General features: G+C 45.4%; 1 protein-coding gene across 1 annotated transcript in view; it reads right to left on the minus strand.

The window, feature by feature from the left end:
• The window catches only part of LOC121275728 (NAD(P) transhydrogenase, mitochondrial-like), a 180,883-nt gene that overhangs the window by 117,836 nt on the left and 37,399 nt on the right, over nt 1-25,648 (minus strand). Inside the window, 3 exon segments of the mRNA XM_041183320.1 lie at nt 1,444-1,532; nt 22,468-22,555; nt 23,937-24,154. Of these exon segments, the coding sequence (XP_041039254.1) occupies nt 1,444-1,532; nt 22,468-22,555; nt 23,937-24,154 (395 nt within the window).

Genomic DNA, 25,648 nt, shown 5'->3' on the forward strand with positions numbered 1-25,648 from the left:
ACCTTGGTCCCTTCTTCTATCACTTAAGTGCTACTCTTTCTGTAAACAAAAGAGGATAAATTTTCACCTGCACCTTTTGAAATGAAAAGAAAGAAAAACAAGAGGATGATTGGCTCCCCAGCTGGTGAAGGTGAAAATTCCCTTCACGATTAGTTTCCACATGATATTCAGCTTCACCTCTTTGCTTCATTTATAGTTTCCATGGTTGTTGCTACATGCTCTAACTGCCTGTCTGAAATAAATGAGTTCAAACTTGTTCCAGCTTAGTGCCAGTAAATATGAAACCATCAGCTATTGCTCTTACCAGAAATTGGCTTCGGCTCCATATATTTCCCATCAATACCTCAGGCCAAGCCAAGTTATATGGGCTGACAACATCCAGCTCCATTTCACCATCCGGCTCCACTTCCACATCCAGCTATACCTCCACATCTGACTCTACCTTCACATCTGGCTTTACCTAACCATCATCTCTTGACCCCTCCAGTGCACCTATTTTGTCATGCTGCTTGTATGACACGCAGCATGTGATAGGGGATGAGCAGAAATTTCCTCCAACTAGGCATAAGAAAGAGCAAAGCCATCATATTCAGACCCCAACACAAACATTTTCCCTAGCCACCAACTTCATCTCTCTCCAGATCAGTCGATCTGAACCAGCCTGTCCTGATGTCCTATTTGACCCAAGATGAACTTCCAAGCACAAATCTGCTCCATCACCAAAACTGTCAACTTCTTTCTGTGTCACATTGCTCATCTCCACCTTGCCTCGGCTCATTTGCAGCTGAAATCCTCATCCATGCCTTTGCTATCCATGGACTTGGCTATTCCAATGCACTCTGGATTACCCTCCCAATGATAAAATCTTCTCTAACTACTTCCTTGCATCCTTTACCACCCAGATTCCTTATCTTCTTCCACCCTACTTCACCTTGCATTCACCCCTTGAAGAAATATCTTTCCCAGTTGCTTAGCACTACACTTTCGATTACTTTCTTTCAGCCTTCCACTCACAATACCTTTGCAACTATTAATTTGCATGAACAAAATGCTCTTGCCCTCAACAAAACATTCACGGTCCCTTGGTACGGCCCACAACTTACAGCTCTGAAGTGCAAAGGCACTGACTTGAACATAAATGTTGAACAACTGGCCTAGCCATGTATTACCAGATCAACTGGATTATAGCAAGCTTTGCCAAGCCTCACTTATAGATATTGAAAAGTGGGAGTGAAAATAGAAACAATAAATGGGATTCTGAAGTTTTAAATAGGGCTAGAAGCATGTAATTAATATTGAACTGGAACAAGATGTGGCTTAGGCTACAGCTGGAATATTTTATATAGATAAATGTGAATCTCACCATAGGAAAGGATATAAGAGTAGTTCAGAGATTGGAGGTAAGAGAAAGTATCTCAGCAACCCAGTGAAAATTAAAAATACCTTGTGTCAAATCCTCTCACAATGGCTCCCATTGATTCTGCACAACCTGCTGCAGAGAGACCAGCAACTCCGCCACCAATAATAAGGACCTGCATCAAAAAGAAACACAAGAGTCACTGCTGCATATCATTGTTTCAAAAGTCTGACAAAAAGAGATCTGCAGAATTTCAAAGTCTTTGATTCCTACACAGGCACTCTTAAAGGTGAGGTAAACAAAAAAATGGGAAGAGAGAGTTGACTGCAAGAAAAGCATGAGAAGGAGAGGGAAAGAGAAGGAGATAAACAGGGACAGAACGAAAAGGGAAGAGGGCAAGAAAGGGGGACAAAGAGGCATAGTTGTAAAATAGCAACAGGAGGAAGTGCATTCAGCCCCTCAAGCCTAATACGCCATTCTATTGGCTGATCTGTATCTTAACTCTTAAGATATAGGAGGGGAAAGAGAAATAGAGAGATGAGTGGGGAAAAATTAAAGGGGAAGCAGTAAAGGGAAGAGAGAGTGTGAAAACGAAAGAAGGAGCCTGTAAAGGTGGAAGAGAGTAAAAGTGAAGAAGGAAAGAGAATAAAGGAGTAGAGAGATAAAAATAAATAGTTGGTGGATAGCTTATAAAAAGGAGACAGGGAGAAAGATAAAAGGATAAAGTTTTACTCTGATGCTTTCAATTTTGTCTCAAACTGCCATAAGGTGACCTTATATCATTCCAATTATTTTGAGGACGATTTGCAGTGAATGCTTTAGGTGCTAAAGAACCTTCAAGATGGCCAAAATGGGGGCCTTGAGCTGAAATGCTGGTTTGGCTGGCATTTGATGCAAGACATCATCTTGGTAAAGGAGTTAAAACGTGTGGTAGGAGCATCCATCCTCTAAGAGGGCATGAGAGTCCCTTTGGAGTCTTACTTAGGTTTAGAGCAGTACTCTGGACGTAACAGGAATAGTGACAATGCCAAGTAATGTGTTAAAACAACTTTATTGAATATTGAATAAGGATCATTATTACAATAATAATAATGATATGTCAATTATAATTGATAATATAAAAAGACAAAGAAGTAAAATTAAAGGAGAAAGCACTTTATAAATAATCAGAAGAAAAGGAGAAAGACAGATTTTTTTAAAGCATAAACAATCACACCTACTTAGCCTGTTCCATAACAGGACATTAAATTGGTAAAAACTGCCCTTGGTACATACATTACCAAGTTTCTGAGTAACCTTATGGGGGTAGGCTCTTTGGCCAATCATTCCAATGTCCATTCCTCTGTCGTCTCCAGTGGCTGACTATTCTACTCTGGCTGCAGCCCTGGGTCCTTGAAGCAGTGCCCCTTTAAGCTAAATTTCTGGCTCCATTCCAGCCTTTCAAAGCACGGTTCAGACATTCTCAAAACAAGTCTCAGTCCTTAACAATTCTCCTCAGAGACACTGCAAGGTCATGCAGACTTTGCAACATCCAAGTTGTTTATGTACCTTTTGATGGTGTCTTCCCACCTGCCATCCATCAAGTGTTATGCCCATTAATCGAACAACATCTCCTGTTACTCCCCATGTAAGGCCATCCTTGTCTTGGCATGTAGTTCAAGGGTCATTGGGTCAAAACAGTGAGAACAGTTCCGCTTTTTAAAAAATTGGAAAGTATCTCTATTTTTTGGTAGCGCATCTAGAAAAACATGTTCAGTCAAAACAACACCTATGTGATATGACACACAAGAAAATAAAATCCTTGCGAAAAAGACCAAGTCTACATAACAATATTACTGATTATATAATTGATCGCTTGTCAAAGCACAATCACAATTAGGTTTAAATCAACGCCTACAAAGTACGATTCATTACAGGTCAACCCAAAAATCAAAACAGAAGCAAAAATAATACTACGAAAAATTACTGATTGCGGCTCTAGGCCTACAATTCAGAGAATTGTTAAGCAGCGGATTGTCACTTAAATTTCCTGATAATACTCATGATGACCAGGCCATTTTAACAGCTAGTGCTTGTACTTGCATCCTCTCCTAACAGTGACCTGCTGATTGGGAATAAACTAGTCAGTAAAGAGGATGTTAGGAGCTGCTTAAAGGTATATCACCTTTCACTGTTCTCTTGTGACAGGAGGCTTGAAGAGGATTTCTGAAACACATCAGGAGACTTTGTGGGACAGCTTGTCAAGACTTAGCCAACATTTTATTAACATTTATTCTAGAAGTTGTCTGAGAAATTCACCTACAAAAGAGTACTACAGGTAGAATACTTCAAATGTGCTACCTGAAAACTGGCAGTGACTTTTTATAATCTTCCATCTATCAATTTTAAGCCATTAAATTTTTTTTAAAAACTCACCTGGACAATTCAGATAGGTGCTGCATCAGCATGGTGTGGCTCTAGACTACTTAGCACTTTGCTCGCTATCTATCACTCCAAGTGACCCATGACCCTACCCAACCCAACTTGACCGAACTGCCCACGATCCAAATCGCCCCTCGCAAAATCCATGAGTATCCAAAATCCAGCACAGCCTCAGTCCCAAGCCCCTGCTTGACTGAGGTACTATGTTGGACACCTTACAGGAGTCACCAGTAGAAAGGGTGTGCTTGGGCATCAACAACTTGCTAAGGGTCCCTTTAGTCCGCAGGAAGAATGGGAAAAGGGGTTGAGACCAAGCACCAGCTGCTGCAGGAGAAAGAGAAATAGATAGGAAGGACAGGTGAGGGAGCCGAACACCTTGCCCACTCTCAATGAACTCGCTTTGGAATCTTCATCCAAACAATGCTTTCTCTCGGATGTCTTCCACAGGGGTCCACCTCCAGGGTTTCGATCTCTCCTTCCGATGTTCCTCTCCCTTTAATTGCCACGTGCCTTCCACACGCTCTCTCTCTCAGATACTCAGCCATGTCAACAGAACACCACTGTTTCACAGGTCCGTAGTAAGGAGTCACCAACCTTTGGCTGTCTCCTCGGATCTTCTGGCTTCTCACACACCCATTATGCCTTGATTCTACTCCCCACAGCTTTCTCTCTTCAATTCAGAACCTTTCTCTCTCTGCTCCTTGCTCTCACTTCCACTGAACAGGGCCTGTTCCCAATTCCTGTTCTTGTTCCTTGACTTAACTGTCTTCCTGGGACCTTCTTTTGTCCCCACTCCCTTGTTTCTGGGACTTGCGTTTGTTTGGGAAATTCCCTCTCCCATCCAGCTTCCTCACACTGTGGTATCCATAGACCAACTGAACTCAAACTGGTTTTCCGGCTCTTTCTGGGTGGGCCTCCTGTTGCTAGGCAACAGCCCAGTTTTTCCTACTTTGTTTTAATTTCCCTAAACCGCTTCAAGGGTCATAAAACATCATTAAAATGCAGGCATTCAAACAATCCACAAACTTGCAGGCAACATTCTAAATGAAATTAGACCCTTTTAACCCACAAATATAAAAAATTGAACTTAAAGCTAAAACTTAAACTTAAAATGATAGCGTATTCCTGACACCCACCTATGCAAATATAACTTACCTAAAACTAACTCTAGTTCCTAACACTGGAGGAAAGCCAACTTGAATGGGGTAAGAGCGGATCTGGGCCAAATAAATTGGAGTCAAAGGTTGGCAGGAAAAACAGTAGCAGAAGAATGGGCTACCTTCAAAGAAGACATGGTTCAGGCACAGTCAAAGTATGTTCCCTCAAAAGGGAAAGGTTGGGCAAACAACTCCAGAGCTCCCTCGATGACGAAGGAGGTAGAAATTAAGATAAAAAAGAAAATAAAAAAGAAAAAGTGTGCTTACAACAAGTGTCAGGTAGAAAATACAATTAAGAACCAGGCTGAATACAGAAGGCCGGGGGGAGGTGAAAAAGCAAATAAGAGAAGCAAAGAGGGAATATGAAAAGAGGCTGGAAGCCAACATAAAAGGAAATACCAAAGTCTTCCAAAGGCATATAAACAGTAAAACAGTGATAAAAGGAGGAGGGGGGCTGATTAGGGGCTACAAAGGGGCTTTACACATGGAGGCAGGGGCATGGCTGAAATACTAAATTAATACTTTGCATCTGTCTTTACCAAGGAAGACAGGCCAAAATGAAAGAGGAAGAAATTCAGTTAGGGTTTAAAAGAAGGGTTTAAAATTGATAAGGAGGAGATATTAGGTAGGCTATCTGTACTTGAAGTTGACAAGGCACCAGGATCAGATGAGATATATCCAAGGATACTAAGGGAAGTAAGTGTAGAAATTGCAGAGGCGCTGGCCATAATTTTCCAGTCTTCCTTAGACTCAGGGGTGGGGCCAGTGGACTGGAAAGTTACAAACAATACAACCTTGTTCAAAAAAGGGGGTAAGGATAAGCACAGGAACTACAGACCAGTCAGTTTAACTTTGGTAGTGAGGAAACTTCTAGAAACTATAATTTGGGGCATACTTAATAGTCACAAGGACAAATGCAGGTTAATGAAAGAGAACCAGCATGGATTTCTTAAGAGAAAATCATGTTTAACTAATTTGTTGGAGTTTTTAGAAGAGGTAACAGAGAGGGTTGATGAGGACAATGCTGTTGATGTGATGTATATGGATTTCCAAATGACATTTGATACAGTGCCAGACTTGTGAGAAAAGATATAGCCCATGGGATAAAGGGTGCAGTAGCAACATGGATACAAAATTGGCTGAATGAAAGGAAACAGACAGTAGTCCTTAATGCTATTTTTCGGGCTGGAGGAAGGTTTGTAGTGGAATTCCCCAGGGATTGGTATTGGGACCCTTGCTTTTCCTGATAATATATTAATGATCTATACCTTGGTGCACAGGGAACAATTTCAAAATTTGCGGATGATACAAAGCTTGGAAGCATTGTAAACTGTGAGCAGGAGAGTGTAGAACTTCAAAAGGACATAGACAATTTGGTGGAATGGGTGGATAGGTGGCAGATGAAGTTCAATGTGGAGAAGTGTGAAGTGACACATTTTGGTAGGAAGAACATGGAGAGAAAGTATAAAAGAAAGATATTACTCTAAAGGGGGTGCAGGAGCAGAGGGACCTGGGTGTGTATGTGCTTAAGTCATTAAAGATGGAAGGATAGGTTGAGAGAGCAGTTAATAAAGCATACAGTATAGTGGGCTTTATTAATAGGGGCATAGAGTGCAAGAGCAAGGAGGTTATGTTGAGCTTGTATAAGACACTAGTTAGACCTCACCTGGAGTGCTGCGTACAGTTCTGGGCATTTTAGGAAGGATCTGAAGAAGAGTGCGGAAGGGGTTTATGAGAATAATTCTAGGGATGAGAAGATTCTGTTATGAATACAGATTGGAGAAATTGTGACTCTTTTCCTTGGAGAAAAGAAGGCTGAGAGCAGGTGATAGAACTATTCAAAATCATGAGGGGCCTGGATAGGGTAGATAGGGAGAAACCGTTCCCATTGGCGGAAGGAATGAGAACCAGAGGGCACAGATTTAAAGTAAAGGGTAAAAGAAGCAAAATCAAAGAGAAAAAACTTTTTCACACAGCAGGTGGTTAGGGTCTGGAATGCACTGCCTGAGAGTATGGTGGAGGCACGTTCAGTCGAGGCATTCAAGAGGGAATTAGATAATTATTTGAAAAGGAACAATGTGCGGGTTACAGGGAGAAAGCAGGAACATGTCACTAAGTGAAATGTTCATCCAGAGAGCCATGCAGACATGTCGGCCAAATGGCCTCCTTCTGCACTGTAACGATTCTGTGATTTCTATAGCAGTCTCTGTTTCAGCATCTCCGGGCATGTTCTAATTATAGTAACCAGCAATTAGGACCAGAATCCTAAAGCCAGACTTTCAACCAGGTTTATTAGCACAGCATTCACTTAGTACCTGTTTTCATCTTCTGACCAAATAATCCCACTTCTGTTTACTAAGGTTGTAACATATTGGAAACAAAATTGGACAGCCACCAAATACAGGTGTAGGGTTCACAATGATTGTTTAATGAACACCCATTGCTTTCAATGCAGGCAGAAACTTTGTGCTGCCTGCTCATTTAAATGATTGTAATGTGCAGCCCAACTTTAAATGCATCGTTGAGCAGCTGCACACCTTAGCATGGGGGCAGGATCATGTGGCAGTAGCATCACTTAAAGTTAGCCTGCAACTCTTAAAGAGGAGGTGCATTCTGGCTGCAGCAGGTGCTGGAATTGATTGCAGGAGACATTCAGAGCTGGAAAAACAGTGAATAATGATGCAACAGGGGAGAGGGCATGCTACAAGGTTCTCAGATGCTGCCAGAGTTGAAAAGGAGGAAAGATGTCCTTTATCCACAGGAGACCAGGAAGGTCTCCAGATACACTGTGCAAAAACAGTGGGAACAAATAGCCATTGCAGTCAGTGCAAGCAGCAAAGCTCCAAGGCTCTGGACACAGTGCCACAAGAAATTCAATGACCTCACAAGAGTGGTAAAGGCCAGTGAATGCATCATCTAATACCATATGCCACCAAGTGAAACTATACTCGACACTACTCAATTCACCACACACCCATCATTTACCTGCCAACAGTCACAGCTGGAGGCAACAGCACACAACCAGCAGCGAACAGATGTGTTGCATGCCCTCAGTATCCTCATACCTAATTTCTCCTTCTCACAGCGCACTTCTCTCCCATTTCACAATCTCTTCTGATGTACAAGCTGTCGATGGTGTAAACTCTTACTTTCTACCCCTCACCACTACCATACCCTTGTGCCTTTCATAGACCCAAGTCAGGAAATGGTCAAAGAAAAAGAGGTGGAATAGCAACAATACAGTGATAAAGAAAAACTTTCTCACTTGATCTCACACTCGCAACCGCCAGTTCAGTTACTGACACTGTGCACACTTCAAACGATAGCTTAGAGTCGACATCTGCACATGGTGACACATTGGGGAAGGGCAGCCTGCAGCCAGGCGCAGGCGCCAGTTCCCTGGAGGACAAGGCTGCACACAAGTTCCACTGCAGAGAATTCAGATGAGCACAGCCAAGAGAAAGCGGCTGATGGAGATACATCTAAGATGATTGGTTCATTGTCAGGTTTGGCAGCAAGCCAGCTGTCAATGTCAAGGAGCATGAAGGAGTTTAGCACTAACTTGCACAGACTTTGTGGAGAGCAGTCCAGAAATCTGTCCTCCAACGCATTGATAGGATTGCTGAGGCGTTGCCCTGGGGTAATGGCAGACGATCCCTTTATTTTTCATTCTCTCCTCCTTCTCTCTATCTTCATGACCCACTTCTCCAGTTGGAGGCTTGAAGCTTTATAAAATCTTCCAGCACATGAGGAGGCAATGCGTCCCATCGTGTCTATGCCGGCTCTTTGAAAGGGCTATCTAATATCCACTGCCTAGCTTTTTCCCCATAACCCTGTAAATTTCAACTCTTCAATACAGTGTCCAATTCCCTTTTTGAAGTTCCTATTGAATCTGCTTCCACCACTGTTTCAGGTTATTGTTCCCCATCTTAAAAACTCTCTGTGTGATGAAATTTCTCCTAATTTGCCCTTTGCTTCTTTTGCCAATTATTTTAATTCTTGTGGCCCTTGGTTATTGACCCTCCTGCCACTTGAAGCAGGTTTTTCCTTTTTTACTCTAGCAAAACCCCTCATGATTTTGAACACCTCTATTAAATCTCCCCTTTAACCTTCTCTGCTCTAAGAACAATCCCAGCTTCGCAAGTCTCTCCACATTAACTGAAGTGACAGTGGCTCCATGGAACACAAGCCTGCTGCCCTCTCAGGATGACAATATTTGGCCTCACATGCCTGCCACTCTGCTCAGTGACCTAGCTGTTGCCTGTCAGCCAGCTAGCCCAGGCTGCTGCTGCCCATGTCCAGATGGTGAAGTCTGAAACCGGACTGAAGGTCAAGGGTGTCCTGCAAGGCCACCTGCAGTTTCTCCACTGAAAGTCAACAACCTTCCAACAGCTATGCTGCAGACAGTCTGGTGGCACTGCATAAGAGCACTAGGATAGACAAAAGCACATGGAAGACAAGCGCTAAGAGAATGCACTAGGGTTGAATTTTGTATGGAACATTAGACAGTTTGTTTGATAAAGCAGGTTTGGAATGTTGTTTTGTGGTGGCTTTTATTTCAAGCATCGGGATTAAGATGCCACTGTGATGGCCAATGACAGAGGTAAGGTAAGATGTGGGATACCTGGTGTCATGAATAACAGATTACAGCCACAAATTACTTACGGGCATATTGAAATATTGAAAGAAATACAAGCAAAGACACTGAGCAAACAATGGCTAATAATGTAAAGTGGCCACTTTCTGGAAAATACCAGTGTGGGTTATAGTTAACCGACAGGTCCTGGGAAAACATGGAATGTTGCACCTGGAAAGGTGTCACAGCCTTCTTGAAGCAGAGATACTTGAAAGGGCGATAGGAAAGATGCAAAAGACTAAAATTTAATCTCCTGTGATTACAGAGACTAAAGATTGATTTGCACATCTCAGCAGTTACCCAAAAATCCATCTCATGTTGTTTTATATCTCAAAGTGTGTTAATAGTTCTGAGATGGATGCAAGACATGACTATTTCCTCTCCTGGAGTACACAGGAAAAAAATAGGTTAAAAAGCTAGCTGCAGACCAATGTGCTAGGTGAGTGTGTCAGCGAGAAGAAAAATCAGTCATCCCTGCAGTTGCAGACAAAATCTCTCTCTCTCTCTGTTGCTGCAGGCAGGGCTCAGCTGAAGCCACAGTAAAAAAGGAAATAGGACAGTGTCTTCAGCAACCCTGCAGAACTAAGTGTTTCCAACTAACTGCAAATCTGCCAATGTCAGCTCTACTGGAATCACCCAACTTAATCTGTGCCTTGTACAAGCAAAGGGTTGACTTGTATTTTTTTTTACTTTTATTTGGACTCTTAATTTCTCATATCTGAACTGTGTGTACGTGTGTCCCGTTTTTACTATTTTTCTCGGGTTTTCGTAACTAGTAAACTTACTCTCTCTTTGATTCAGAAAAGCTTGGTTAAATTGGCTCCTTAATAAAAGTAAATACATTTGGACTGGAAAATGTATCCACGGGGGAAAGGATTTTTAAATTAACCTTATTGTGGGCCAACCAAGGGGGTTTAATAAAGAAGGAAAGGCAGCTCATTCCTCCTCACCCAGGATCATAACAAAACTGGGGTCCCGTTCCGGTTGTAACAAATTGGGGACCTCGTCCGGGGACCAGTCGTGACATTGGTAAATAGAAAACTGGAGTTGTGTTTACTAGTACTGAAGTCAAGTGTTAATCGTAAACATCCTGGCCAAAAAGAGGATGTGTTTATGGCTTCCTTATTCTCCTCTCCCTCTTTCTCCTCAGCTGGTTACCTTACTAATGGTGGTTAAGGGCTCTCCGCTTCATGTTGAGAAGGCTTTGCAGCATTCAGCACACCACAAAAGATCTTGACACACACTCTGCTGAGTGCTGAAGGGCTCTTCCAGAGCGATCCAAGCAGTGGAAATGTTGTTTAACCACCCTAATGTTCTGCTCAATCACATTTTGTGTGGCAAATGGCTTTGGTCATACACATGCTGTCCACGAATGCGTGGGTTGCACACAGAGTCATGAGCCATGTTATCAATGGATAGCTCTTGCTGCTCAATAACCACCTAGTGGTTTGTCATCGTGGTTCAGATGCAGATGGTACAGTGGACCAATAAAATAAAGGCACCATGACTGGTGCCAGGATATCAGGCATTGAGCGAGATGATGCATTGATTATTGTCACACACCAGCTAGAGATTAAGGGAGTGGAATCCCTTCCTGTTGAGGTACATCTCTGAATTTACATGCAATACCCACAAAGCACTTTGTGTGCAGTCAATAGCACCCACTCTGCACCATGGGGAAATTTGCAATATTCGTAAAGCCTCAAATTCACTCCACCTGCTTCTCTCTGGCAAGTGGGAATGAAATGTATTCAGCTCCCTTTGAATACAGAGACTCAGTGACCTCCTTTATTCAACAACAAACTGGGAGATGCTGCCAATGTTGCCTGTTCTAGCCTGGGAGGAGTCAGACATATAAAAGTTCATGACCACAGTCACCTTCACAGCCACTGACACTGCCGTCCTGTCCCTGCTCTGAGACTGCAGGTCTGGCTGCAACTCTTGACAGATTTCAGTGAGGACCTCCTTCATGAAGCGGAGACACTGCACACACTGTTCCTCACTGAGGCTGAGGTCGGAGAACTGCTTCCGAAAGACTCTGGGCAGATATGGCCTCCTGCTTAGAGCCCTTCTCTTACTTGCACTCCTCCCTCTTCGAGCAGTTTGTCCTGCTCTGTGTCGCCGCTGCTCATTTGACCTCATACTGTAGATCAAAGGGGATCCAAATTACTGCACCCAGGCCTGGGAGCAAATGTGCAGAATCCTTAAAGTCAGGACCAAGTCTTTCCATAAGTGCCACGCCAATCCCTGTAAATTTCATCAAATTTAAATGACACTACAAAAGCACCAAACACTTATACAAAATCAGCCAGAGCTTGCAGAAATCAATCAGCAACTTACAATAAGTAGTTGATAATCCCTTTAAATGTTGTTGGGGGTCCTCTACACAGCTAAAAAGGCATCCAGCAGCAGAAAAGTTAAAGGAGGCTCTTAGCTGGAGCATTGAGCTCCGAAGTGGCTCCGCTGATGTCAAATCAGTAATACATGCTGAGTGACATCACAACCTATGTACTCTGCATACTTCTGGAGATTGTTCCCCATGTGTACACTGGCGCCCTTGTCAAAATGTCAATGGCATGACTCGTACCAGAAATATGAATATGCTGGATTTTTTAACTAAAACAGCACCTGCAGCGCCAAAAATACAGACACTAAGCAACCAAATCGTGCAACAATATTGTCCGATCTCTTAATCCAAATCTTCAAGAGCCAAACCACAAGAAACTTCACAAAAATATAACTGAAATTGTTTGCATTCATGATAACTGATACTTTGGGCTGGATTTTCGCCACAGAGGTGGGAAGCTCAAATTGGGAAATCTCAGTAGACCTGCCTCCACAGAAACAGCCCCCACACCCATGATTTTCACTCCGGGAGAGGGAGGGTGCAGTGGTCAAGTTGGGCCCACCGCCTCCAGAGGCAATTCAGAGGTGGCCACAGAGTAGGACGGGTTAGGAGGTCTGCCTAGGTTCTCTGAGACTTTGGCCCAGTTGTATAAAAGGCTATTCAGCCCTCCAGCCCTCACCTCTCAACCACTCCCCCATCAACCATGTCCCCTCATAACCAGTTTCCATGCCACTTTCATGCCACCATGCCACCTTAGCCCCATGTCCCCATACCTCCATGCCCCCATATCTCCATACCATCTCCATGCCTCACATACCCCATGCCTCCTCCCATGCCACCTCATAACCCCTATGCCACCTCCATGCCTCCCATGCTACCTCCATAGCCAGTCACCCAGCACCAACTTTGGGCAGACCTCAAGAGCCACGTGTAGATGACAAATATATGCTTCTAACAATCCAAGAGAGTTCTCACTCGTACACACTTGATACAGAAAATAAACTCTCATTCATGAAACCCGTTCAAAAATTTTAAATCCACTCAAGTGGTCAATCTGCTGTTTAAAAAAACCCTTTGATTCACCAATCACATCAAAGATAGCTAATCCGTTAATAGCCTCTTAAAACTGTTAAGCAAAATGTGAACTCAGTCAAGCCTTCAGAATGCATTCAGCTGTAATAGCAGCCTTTGGGAAAATGTCAACAATGAAGCCTACTGAATGTGTAGGAACTGATGGTTAATGGTTTTTCCTAAGTTATACCTGTAAAATCAATGCACTCCAGCAGCTGGTGTCTTCTTTCTTACTCCGACTGAAAGCTGGAGCCTGTTTTCCTTTCATTTTTCAGGGGCTGGTGAATTAAATGTCTTCAGATCATGATACTTAAACAAATCTTAATCACCATGTAAGAGCACTTAATTTATTCTTTCATGGGATGAGGCAAAGCCAACATTTGTTGCCCATCTCTAATTGCCCTTGAACTCATTGGCTTGTTAGGCCATTTTGAAGGGCAGTTAAGAGTCAACCACATTGCTCTGGGTCTGTAGTCACGTGTAGGCCAGACCAAGTAGGGATGGCAGATCTCCTTCTCTAAAGGGCATTCGTGAACCAGATGGGTTTTATGATAATTGATGATAATTGTCACGGTCACCAGTACGGAGGTTAGCTTTATATTTCAGATTTATTGATTGAATTCAAATTCTACCAGGTGCCATCGTGGGATTTAAACCCACATCCCCAGAGAATTAGCTAAGGCCTCTGGATTACTAATCTGGTGACATTACTACCACAACACTATCTCCCTCAGGAGGAGGTTATGCCTACTCCATAAATTTGTGACTCCCACACTCCCTTCAAACAGTGAAAATTGAGCCTGTTTGAACTCAGCACTAGCTTCAAATGGCTCTGCTGAGTTCGGGTTTTCCACCTGCCTGATTTATGCCCACCCCTTCCCTCTGCCGACAAAAATGGGATCTCTTGAAAATGGGGACAGGTCTTCATCATCCAGGTCCCCTCCACCATTTTGCACTCTGCAAAAATCTGGCCATTTATATTGAAGATTGTTATCTTAAACTTATGGAACTGATTCGGAATTATTGAAACATGCACTTGAAAACCTAACTTGAAAATAGAACTTTTTGAAACAAGACACAATCACTGGACCTAACAAGCCTGTTCTTCTTTGATAGATTAATTCCACCTACCTGCCTTCTTCTCATATCCCTCAATTCCTTCTCTTTCCATAAACAAATCTACCATAGATTGCGGCATATAAGTTAATGCTTGAAGCTCCAAACATCCTTCCAAAAACGGGGGTCGACTTATAACCAGAGAATAAAATGTGCACTGCTGGTGTGGGGGAGTGGCCATTTTAAAATGTGAAAAAAAAAACACTGGTAATTCATGTTCAATATCAACATCATGGGGGTTACCATTGACCAGAAACCGAACTGAACTAGCCATATAAATACTGTGGCTACAAGAGCAGATTAGAGGCTAGGAATCCTGCGGGGAGTAACTCATCTCCTAACTCCCCAAAGCCTGCCCACCATCTACAAGGCACAAGTCAGGAGTGTGATGGAATACTCCCCACTTGCCTTGATGAGTGCAGCTCCCACAACACTCAAGAAGCTTGACATCATTCAGGACTAAGCAACCCACTTGATTGACACCTGATCCACAAATAGTCACACCCTCTACCACCGATGCACAGTGAAGGAACAATGATATATTTCCAAGTCAGTTCCCCTCCAAGTTATTCACCATCCTGACTTGGAAATATATCATCTACAAGATGCACTACAGGAACTCACCAAGCCTAAGATGGCACCTTCCAAACCCATGACCACTACCATCTAGAAGGAGAAGGGCAGCAGGCACATGGGAAAACCACCATCTGGAAATTCCCCTCAAGTTACTCGCCATCCTGACTTGGAAATATATCATTGTTCCTTCACTGTCGCTGGATCAAAATCCTGGAACTCCCTTCCTAGCAGCACTGTGAATGTACTTACACCACATGGACTGCAGTGGTTCAAAAACGCAGATCACCACCACCTTCTCAAGGGCAATTAGGGATAGACAATAAATGCTGGTCTAGCCAGTGATGCCCACATCCCATGAATGAATTAAAAAAACTTTGGCTCTGGCATCATCATTCCCTGGAATGCTCCTGAGCTTAGAAATTCAGTACCATGTTAACCTTCAAGGCCACAGGTAGCAGGTGGCCACCACTTCCCACTGGGTTCAGATCCTTTTCCATGATTGCACTCAGCTCAGTTACCACCTCCCTGGAAAGATGTAGTCATCGATGACACTGTTGTTCTGACATTTGCAGGAAATTGAGCTTTTGATTGTTGACCCTCTATGATGGGCGGTGTTATCGGCACACAAATGGCCGGGGAGAGGGGGCAACAAATGCCTGGCTCTGGAGACAACTACTCGAGGGGGCGGGGGTGGGGGGAAGGTGTCTGGGGCAAATGCTGGCCATCCTCAGAGGCGACTGCTGAGGGGGGAGGGGGTCAAGTGCTGCCCTGGCGTTGCGTCCCGCACGCAGGCAATGGAGGTGAGGGGCAGGATAAGCAAGGGAAGTGGCCACGCATTAGGGATTCCTGTATAAACTGACCATGCCTCTGCAACTGAGACAGATCAGGTGCAGCCACAGTGATATGATTGGGGGTCAGGCTCCTAGCCTGCCCACCATGCAAGCAATGCGGAGGCACCAAAGGGCCACCAGGCGCCCTATATCTTACCCCACCTCCACCGCCATCCCCACCCCCACCCACCCGGCACAGACTTCGAAAACACATCTACTTTATGGGACCGCAGAGCAGTTGAACTGGACATGTTGTACAATCTCCTCGCCAATGCTGGATATGTAGCAATCTCTGCTGAAGGCACTCACAGCCCCTTACAATCTCAAGGTCCTGGTTTGGACCAGTATCCCCCATGTCGCAGGCTGACAGGGCAGCCATGCAGCACACTCATCTCTGGCCATCAAAGAGGTGACCAGCTCTCTCCAGGAAGCATTAAGGGGCGGTCACACTGAGCCAGGAAAGGTGCTAAGTTCAGCCATGATAACCACATCTCTCTTTCTTTCATGCTGCTGGAGGACCACATCAGGATCATGGATCCTGGTGACCTAGCTGTGTGCCTTTTGGCCTACAGAGAGTGAAGAAGACAGAGGAGAGAGGGACTGAGGCACCTGGCTGTGCAAAGGCAGAAGCAGCAACCTCATGAAGAAGGGGCAGCAGGGGCTCCTGCACACGTTGCCCAGAAGCGACAGCGAGCCAGGGCTGGTCGGCACCTAGCGACACCCAGGGACTATAGACACTGCCTGCCATTCCCGCAGATGACTGAGAACCGATGACTGCGCATATCTAGGGACCTGATGGTTCACATCTGCCGCTTACTGCGGGGCTTGGCGCCAAGGGGACATGGAGGGCATCCACTGCCAGTGACTGTGAAAGTGACCGTGGCGCTCAATTTCTATGCCAGTGTCTCCTTTCAGGACTCCACAGGTCACCCCTGCGGGATTTCACAATCCGCTTCCCACAAATGCATCCATGAGGTCATGGATGCCATCTTCTCCATGGCACACAACTTTGTGCATTTTGCCTGGGACTGGGACAGCCAGGATACAAGGGCCATTGGATTCGCCCTGATCTCCAGATTCACACAGGTGCAGGGTGCAACTGACTACACTCATGTGGCACTCAGGTCTCCGTCACTACACTGAGTGGACTTCATCAACCATAAGGGCTTCCACTCACTGAACATGCAGCTGGTATGTGACCACCAGAAACGCATCCTGCAGGTGTGTTCACAGTTTCCAGGGAGCGTGCACGACGCCTACATCCTGGGTTGCTCGCACATCCCTTCAGTCTTCCAGGGTCCACAGAGGCTGCAGGGTTGGCTCCCTGAGGACAAGGGCTACCCACAGAGGCCGTGGTTGATGTCACCCATGCGGCGGCCTCAGACTGCAGCAGAGTGATGGTATAATGAGGCTCAGGCAGCAACCGCAACTTGATGGAGCAGACCATTGGGATGCTGACGAAGTGGTTCCTGTGCCTGGATGGGTCCTGCAATACAGTCCGCAGAGGGTGTCACATATCGTCGTCGTCTGCTGCGCCCTTTACAACCTGGCGCTACAATGGGGTGAGGAGCTGACTAAGGAGGAGGTGTAGGAGCTGCATGTCTCCTCCGATCAGGAAGACGCTGACAAGAATGAGGGTGAGGGGGTCCTTGGTGGTGACGATGACGGGGATGAGGCTGTCATACTGGCTGGATGAGGTAGGCATGCTCGGGAGGCCCTCATAGCTGCCAGATTTGTGGAGGATGATGACGACATGCAGTGAGGTGTCCCCATGGATCCTCACATCGCAGTTGTGAATGTTGACTCCAGTTTGGCTTACCACAGCGCCAATACCCACTGTGAGAATGCTCCTGTCATAGAGATGCAGTGGAGGCCCTAATAGTCGCTCGAGTGCAGGAGGATGATGACAGCATGCAGTGAGGACACTCCATGAATCTTCACATAGCCTCTGTGAATGTCTGACTCCTGTCTGGCCAAGGGGAACTCGCTTGCACTCCATGATCAAGGTCATCTCAGAGACGCAGCCATGAAAATTTAGACACATCTGATGCTGTGTCTGCCTTCAGTACCTCAGGAGCTGGTACACAGCATCATTGGTGGCAGATGTTGGTGTGATGGGGGCCAGCCCCACCTTAAAGGTGCTGAGAACACACAGAGAGTATGAGAGAACTCTGTTGTGCCTGCCAACTACATTCTGGCAGCGATGACCAGCACTGCGGAGGAACAGGGATCAGCAATGTTTCTAGGGAGTGTGAGGCTGGACCATCACTTTGGTCTGAAGGCTGCACAGAGCACAGGGAAGAGGGCCTGGAATGAGACACATGCCCTTATCTTGTGCAAAAAGGTTTCACATCTGAGTGACACAAAGACTGCTCATCAGAACAAGCAGCCACAGGCAGGGTGACATTCTTATGAGTTTATTGACATTAGTGAACAATATGTACAAGTGATCAACACCCGTGGCCAGGCTGTGCAACTATTTTTACCTTCTTAATCACATTTTGGTTTGCAAGTTTCCTTTAAATTTTGTCTTTGTTTTCGCAGTTTCCTTTTAAGGGGCTGCCTTTTACTTTGCCCCTGATTTTGTTAATTTAGTTTACTTGATTGACTCAAAAGAGTTACTTCTACCTAACTTTCCTAACCCTGCTGCTATGTCTTGGTGCTCCCCAGATATCCACAGCAGAGGTGGAGGCAGCCTGCTATGACATCATGTCTGTGATGATTTTGGCGGGCGTCCTCTGTAGAGCTGAGACTTGGAGGGCCCCGGCCTGCTTTCGGGATCCTGCTGTGTGGCAGTGGCAGTGGCAGCCTCCTCAGCCTCTGCAGCTGGATCTGTGGAGGTCACAGGAAGATAGGATTCGGATGAGCTGGTCACTCCCAGAGTCACCTGGGTGGATGGCCCCGGAGCATGCACCTGCTGATCCTCCTCCCTATGGGTGGCCAGGGGCCCCTGACTGACTCCGTAAGCAGAAGGGGTAGCTGGAGTGAGATCGAACTGCCCAGTATCCCCTCGTGTACACACTGTTGGAGGCCAACTATGGCATCAGCGATGGGGTTGAGCCTGCACAGCAGTGCAGGAGTGATGTCCTGGACAAAGGTCTCCATGGTGGCCGCCATCTTTCCGGTATTGACCTCAGTGTGTTGCAATGCCAGCGCTATCACCACAGCCTGAAGATAGATGGACCCCTCCATCGTGCCTTGCAATCTGAGGAGTACAGTGGACATCCCTTCCTGATGTTCCCGGGCTTGCCTTTGCAGCTCCAGCAGCTGTGACATGACTGAGTCCAGAGGCTCATCATCTGACTTGGACTCAGCAACATTCTGGCCTCCAGCAGTCCTCTGAGTGCCAGGGAGCTGGGACGACCCTGCCTCCGTCTGCTTTGGATCAGGAAGCGCAATGTGCTCACCAGATTGTGATCCCGAGGCTACTCGAAAGCTAGGTCCACTGGGCTGTGTGTTCCTGCGCCGGTGGAGGGTGTGGGTAAGTGCTGTGACAGGATTTCAGGGAGGATGCCTTCAGATTCCTCTTCAGAGGCTTTTTCAGAGCTTGATTGGAGGCCCTGGGTCATGGACTCTGTTGGCTGTTTGGCAGAGATGCCTGGGAAAGCAAGGGGAGATAATTAGTGCATGGCAGTGGCCTGTGAAAGAGGATGCATCACTCACGGCATGGTTGTCTGATGGATGTTGCACTGCTGGATCCTCACTTGGTACAGCAGCGCTGACCTCACCGTCAGCACAGGACTGATCCCGGTCATCGCCAGTCAGCCGGATGGCTCTGTTTTCAAATTCTGTCAGAACTTTGAATTCCAGCATCCCTCCACCTGTCTGCAAGCTTTCCCTGCTGTTGTGAGCCAGTTTGTGCTACATGGATAAAGATGGGGAGAGTGTATCAGAATGCCTGCCAGGCCAGATGATAAGTATGCCTGGCCTGGATGGGTGGTGAGTGGTCCCATGGAATAGATGAGGACGATGACGGTGTGTATGAAAGTGTGAATAGTGATGTCCCTCGCACTGGCAGTGAGTGAGGGCCCTCTGGGTGTGTGATGGGCTTGTGAGTGTGTGAGTTGCGAGTGATGAAAAGAGTGACTTACCCTGGTGGAACGGAGGAGATCATTCATTCTTTTGTGGCACAGGGTGGCTGTCCTCTGCAGGGCATTCGTGCTGACCACCGCTGCCACTGCCTCCCAAGATGGGTTGGTGATATAGCTACCCATCCTGCAGCCAGAGCGGGGATACAGTACATCCCAATGGGCCTCCACAGCATCCAGCAGTCGCTCGAGGGACCCGTCGTTGAAGCAGGGGGCTGCAGTCTTTTTACCTTTGCTGGCCATGTCTCCCAGGCAGCAGTGGTGACGAGTGCTTTGCAGGCAGCTGCCTTTTAAAGATGATGCAAACAGCAGGGTAATGACGAGCAGGTGAATGAGAGCCTGTCTGCCATGGAAACGACGTGTTTCCCAGGAATGCATAAATAATGAGGCAGGCTCGTGAAAACCTGCCATTTTCATCAGCAGGTAGGACTCCATTTTACCCACCCGCTACCGCACTTAGTGCAATTCTGGGAGAATTCTGCCCACTGTCTTGTTACAGCTGGAGGGGCTCTGAAGCTCCATTATACCCTCAGAAAAGGGAAAAAGTCTGGTAAAATCACCATTAGTTGCCTGTTTCACAGGTCTAATTATCTGCCCGCTGTGTTCACAAGTAATTTCCTCCTGCCAGTCTGTTTGCGACATAAACACGATGGGAGTTCCTCTCCAACACCTTTTGCCACCATTTTCTCACACGTTCTGTCACCCAGCCCCAACCCTTCTCCAGAACGCTGAGAAAATCCTGGCTGTAATTTCACACCATCTCAGAACCTATTCACCTCTCACAAGGAATTACTCAACGTCCCCCAACCCCCCACACAGCAAAGGCAACAAACCTAACATGCAAGAAACTATAGTTCCCGAATGCCGTAATTAAATTGCACAAAAAAGTGGGTGGGCTGCCCAATGTCCCCACCTCCTGCTGATGGCAAAATTGGAGGGATGGACACGTTGGGCATGGTGCAACATGGCCCTGCCTTCAAACTCGCCAGTGGGACAGCTATAGATAAGCAGGCAGTGAGTTACTCTTTAACTGCTTTACAATATACAAAACAGCTTCAAATGAGGCTCATTTTTAAGACTCATAGACACATAGATGCTTACAGCAGAGAAGGAGGCCATTTGGTCACGCAGGGCAACAAAGATTTGACTACACTAATCCCATTTTCCAGTGCTTGGCCCATAGCCCTGGAGGCTATGACAACACAAGTGAATATCTAAACACTTCTTAAATGTTGCTAGAGTTTCTGACTCAACCACCCTTTCAGGCAGTGAGTTCCAGATTCCCACCATCCTCTGGGTGAAAAAAAATTTCTCCTCAACTCCCCTCTTAGCCTTCTACCTCTTACCTTAAAACTATGCCTCCTGGTTATTGACCCCTCTACTAATGGAAAAGGTACCTTCCCATCCACCCTATCTATGTGCCTCATTATCTTATACACCTCTATCAGGTCCTTTCTCAACTTTAAGGCTGGACCGGCAGCATTCTTAACAGTTTTAATTACTTTGTTAATGGCTTTAATAGGCCTTTGACAGTTTGGTGGGAGCGCAGCCGATGCGGCTGGGTGCCTGCCGAACTGACAATCTAAATGACACGCACACCCAACATCACCGCGTGTCATTTTACGAATCGGTGAGCAGGCCCCTCCCCCGCTCGCCGACGGGAAAACTCTTCCCTATGTTTCCTCTGCCTTCCGGACTCACTAATGTTTTAAATTTTAATTCCATTTCAGCTTCTCTCTCCTCTGAACAACTTTTCAGGATCCCATCCCCCTGCCAATTTAATATAAACCTGCTCCAAAAGCACTAGCAAACCTCCCCGCGATGATGTTGGTCCCATTCCTGAACAGATGTAACCCATCCAACTTGTAGAGGTCCCACCTCCCCCAGAAGTGGTCCCAATGCCCCAAGAATCTAAAGCCCTCCCTTCTGCACCATCTGACCAGCCATGCACTCACCTGCTCTATCCAGGAGTAATCCGGAGAGAACTACCTTTGAAGTCCTGTTTTTCAATTTCCTACCTAACTCCCTAAAGTCTGTTTGCAGGACGTCATTTCTCTTTCTTCCTATGTCATTGGTCCCAATATGGGCCACGACCTCTGGCTGTTCATCTTCCCCTGTCAGAATGCCCTGCAGCCATTCCAATGACATCCTTGACTCTGGCACCTGGGGGGCAACTTACCATCCTGGAGCCACGTCTATGGCGTTAGAAGCGCCTGTCTACTCCCCTCACTGACGAATCCCCTACCACTATTGCCCTTTCACACTTCTTCCTCCCACCCTGAGCAGCTGGACCACTCACCATGTCATGGCCTTGGCTCTGGTTGGCCTCCACAGAGCAACCGAAACTCTCACCGTTTCCCAAGGCCGAAAAACGTTTTGCGTGCGAGATGTGCTCAGGGTTTCCCTCACTACCTGCCTGGTCCCCTTTTCCTGTCTGGTGGTCACCCATTCCCTCTCTGCTTGCACTTCCTTAAACTGCAGGACGATCACATCCTGAAACATGCTATCCACGAACCTCTCATCTTCGTGAATAGTGCCCCAGCTGCCACTCAAGCTCCAAAACCTGGAGCTTGAGTTAGTCCAGGCACCTCCTGTACACATGGTCATCTAGACCGCCAGGCGTATCTAGTAGGAGCATCTTAAACTTGCATGCAAGCAAACTATTTGGACTTTCTTTTTTTTTATAAAAGCAACTCATCTGTTGTTCTTCTCACTTGATCAATTTTATATTAAAGTTAGGCACTGAGTATCCTGACAATAAAAGTACTTTGATGAAGGTAAACTGTATCATCCCCGAACACCTGCAATGTTGTACAGTTATGCAACCTGAACAGCTGCACTTTATCTCTCAAGTACTGCCAATCTTACCTTTGTGGGGGGAACCTTGCCAGCAGCTGTGATTTGGCCTGCGAAGAAACGCCCAAAGTGATTTGCAGCCAACACCACAGCTTTATACCTGCCAAAGACGGAGAGACAGTAAATCAGCTTCCAATTAGACACAAGACAGTGGAAACTGGTCATAGCATGTTTCTCGTGCGCATTACCAAAAGCACATGGATAGTGCATGCCCTAACTGGGAGGCCCAAGGCTTGGTCTAAATTAGAAACAAAAACAGAAATACTTGGAAAAACTCAGCAGGTCTGGCAGCATCGGTGGAGAAGAACAAAGTTCGAGTCCTCTTAACCCTTCAACAGAACTGAGTAAAATGGGAGAGAGGTGAAATATATTTCATATGTGATTTAATGTGTTTGGAAGCTGAAAAAATAATGAGCTGAGCTGACATCCTAAGAGCTGAATCATTACATTCACTAGAGGTCAGCAAAGCAGGTCTAGTAGACGGAATTACAGACACAAATCCATACCCTACTCTCAGGGATAGGACATTCCCAGAACAAATTCCTTAATTTTTTTAGAAAAGGAAAACTGAATAATTTTTTTTTGCAATATGTATTCTTGGGCTGTGGGTGTCATTGGCATTTATGCTCCATGCCTATTAGCTCTAAGGTGGTCATGGGACACCTTCTTGAACACTGGATTGAAGGACCTCCTACAATGCTTTTGGTACTGAGTTCCTATTCGTTTTTTTCTTGTTATCTTTTGTAGTGGTTTAATATAACTGAGTGCCTTGTTGGGTCACTTCAGAAGTCAACCATGTTGTTGCGGGACGAGTCAGATAGAGGGCAGACTGGGCAAAGACGTTTCTTTCCCTAAAGGACAACAATGAACCAGTTGGGCTTCTATCTGATAGCTTTGTGTTCATTTTTTTAACCTGTAGCAGTTTTTTTTGTTTTCACAATTACTTATGACCAAATACAAACCGTGGGAGTGTCATGATGAGGTTTGAGCTCCAAATCTCTGGGTTATGAGTTCAGACCTCTGGACTATAAGTCCAGTAACACAGCCAGTATATACCATACTCTATTATGTATCTTTGCACATACAATGCTAAACAATAGTATTTCACAAATTATTTCTTGACTATACTTCGTGCTTTTCATGAGGAAAGAGGGCACTGAGGAAAGGAACAACTTCTGGAGGTCATGGTGACAAAAAGAGTGAGAAATTAAAGAGGGCTATATCAAATTAGTGGCAGTTGTAAGCATTAAAAACCAGGTCAAGAATTACACAGGATCCAATCTGATCTTCTTAGTTCGGGAAAACTATTAGGATAAAAGGGGTCTTTTCAACAAAAAGGGTCAAGGGAGCATCACAAAAATATTTGCGATAAGGGAAATATAAGGTAGAATGGCTTATATTCATCCCAAAGTCCCTGAACTGTCACAAGTCATAAGCAATATTTTCAATGCGAACAATCACAAAACACAAATGGTTCTTACCCTGCAATATTGGCCAAAGAACTAAGAGCATCGTATCCCTGGGCAATTGTGACTCGGGGAACTTGTTCCATTGCTAACACCGTGGTCCTACACAGCGAGAGTTTATCAAGCAGCTCTTCGTTCTGAGCTAGATAGATGAAGCTGACCAGAGTTGCCGCTTCTTTTAGAAGGTCAGCCTCATGAATTCTCAGCGCAGTGTTGAAGGTTGGAGCCCGAACCTTAAAGAAAGATTTTATAAATATACAATGGGATTGCAACACATTTTATTCTGTGAACAAGTTACACATATAACAACTTCCAAGAAGTCAGTCCTTAAAATCTTTATTTTAAGAAATATCCCATTATCAGCTCAGTTTCTCCTCTATCTCCCAAAGGCACTGAATATCTTCACCAAATTACTCAATTTCATGTTTAGGGCTAGACAGAGTTAGCAGAAGGTTATCTGGCTTTGGGTTGAGGGGAGGGGTGGGAGGGGGTCAGGGACAGCATTACAAACATAAAACAAGCACCACCATTCTTTTTAAAAGTATTCTTCTTTTATGTTCTATTCAGTGATGTGGGGTTGGGAAGTGAGCTACTCCTCTGTCGTAATCAATTCAGAGATATGGAAAACCACTAATACCGATAAACAGGAAGAGAAAACTGATCCAGGTGCAGTAAACTCAAAGCATTTTCCTGGATCCAATCATTTATCATATTGGTAAACCAATGTGCAATGTTAGCAAGAAAATACTTCTAGGAACAGCTAGAAGAACATACTAAAACAGGATACCACTTTCGAACATTTCAGAGCTCTGGGATAAGCGTCCCAGACTGAAAAGGAAGCAGACGCAGAAACTTATCAAAACAATTACCAACATCAGATAGGCCCACCACATACTTCAGGGAAGCAATTCATCACTGATGGGAATCACATTTCCAGCAAACTGCTAATTACATTAAAAAGTTGTGGTTTCTCAAAGTAGAAAGGAGAAAGAACCAACATTTTTTCCGTAAGCTATTTTCTTGAGAGTGAGGGAACTAATTTGCATCAAAGGTATATTTCTCAAACCGACTCCTAATATGTTACATTTTTACCTAAGCTTAGAGAATAATTTAACAATTCTGATTTTTTTTATTCACTCATGGGATGTAGGCTTCGCTGATTAGGCCAGCATTTATTGCCCATCCCTAGTTGCCCTTGAGAAGGTGGTGGTAAGCTGCCTATCTTGAACCACTGCAGTCCATGTGGTGTAGGCACACCCATAGTGCTGTTAGGGAGGGAGTTCCAGGATTTTGACCCAGTGAAAATGAAGGAACAACGATATATTTCCAAGTCAGGATGTGGAGTGACTTGGAGGGGAACTTCTAGATAGTGGTGTTCCCATCTATATGCTGCCCTTGTTCTTCTGGATAGTGGTCGTGGGGTTGGAAGATGCACTTAGATCAGTTTTCTCCTCCTGTTAATAGGTACTGAATGAAACCTAGGTGGTTTTCCACAGGGAAGAAAAGCTGACACATCTCCTAAATAATTATGACAGAGGAGTAGCTCACTTCCCAACCCCACATCACTGAATAGAACATAAAAGAAGAATACTTTTAAAAAGAATGATGGTGATTGTTTTATGTTTGTGATGCCCTCCTTCCCTTCCCCCTGCCCCTGATTCCCTCCTATCCCTCCCCTCAACCCAAGGTCAGACAGCCTCCTGCTAACTCTGTCCAGCCCTAAACAT

Source organism: Carcharodon carcharias, chromosome 1 (assembly GCF_017639515.1).
Source record: "Carcharodon carcharias isolate sCarCar2 chromosome 1, sCarCar2.pri, whole genome shotgun sequence".
Lineage (NCBI taxonomy): Eukaryota > Metazoa > Chordata > Chondrichthyes > Lamniformes > Lamnidae > Carcharodon > Carcharodon carcharias.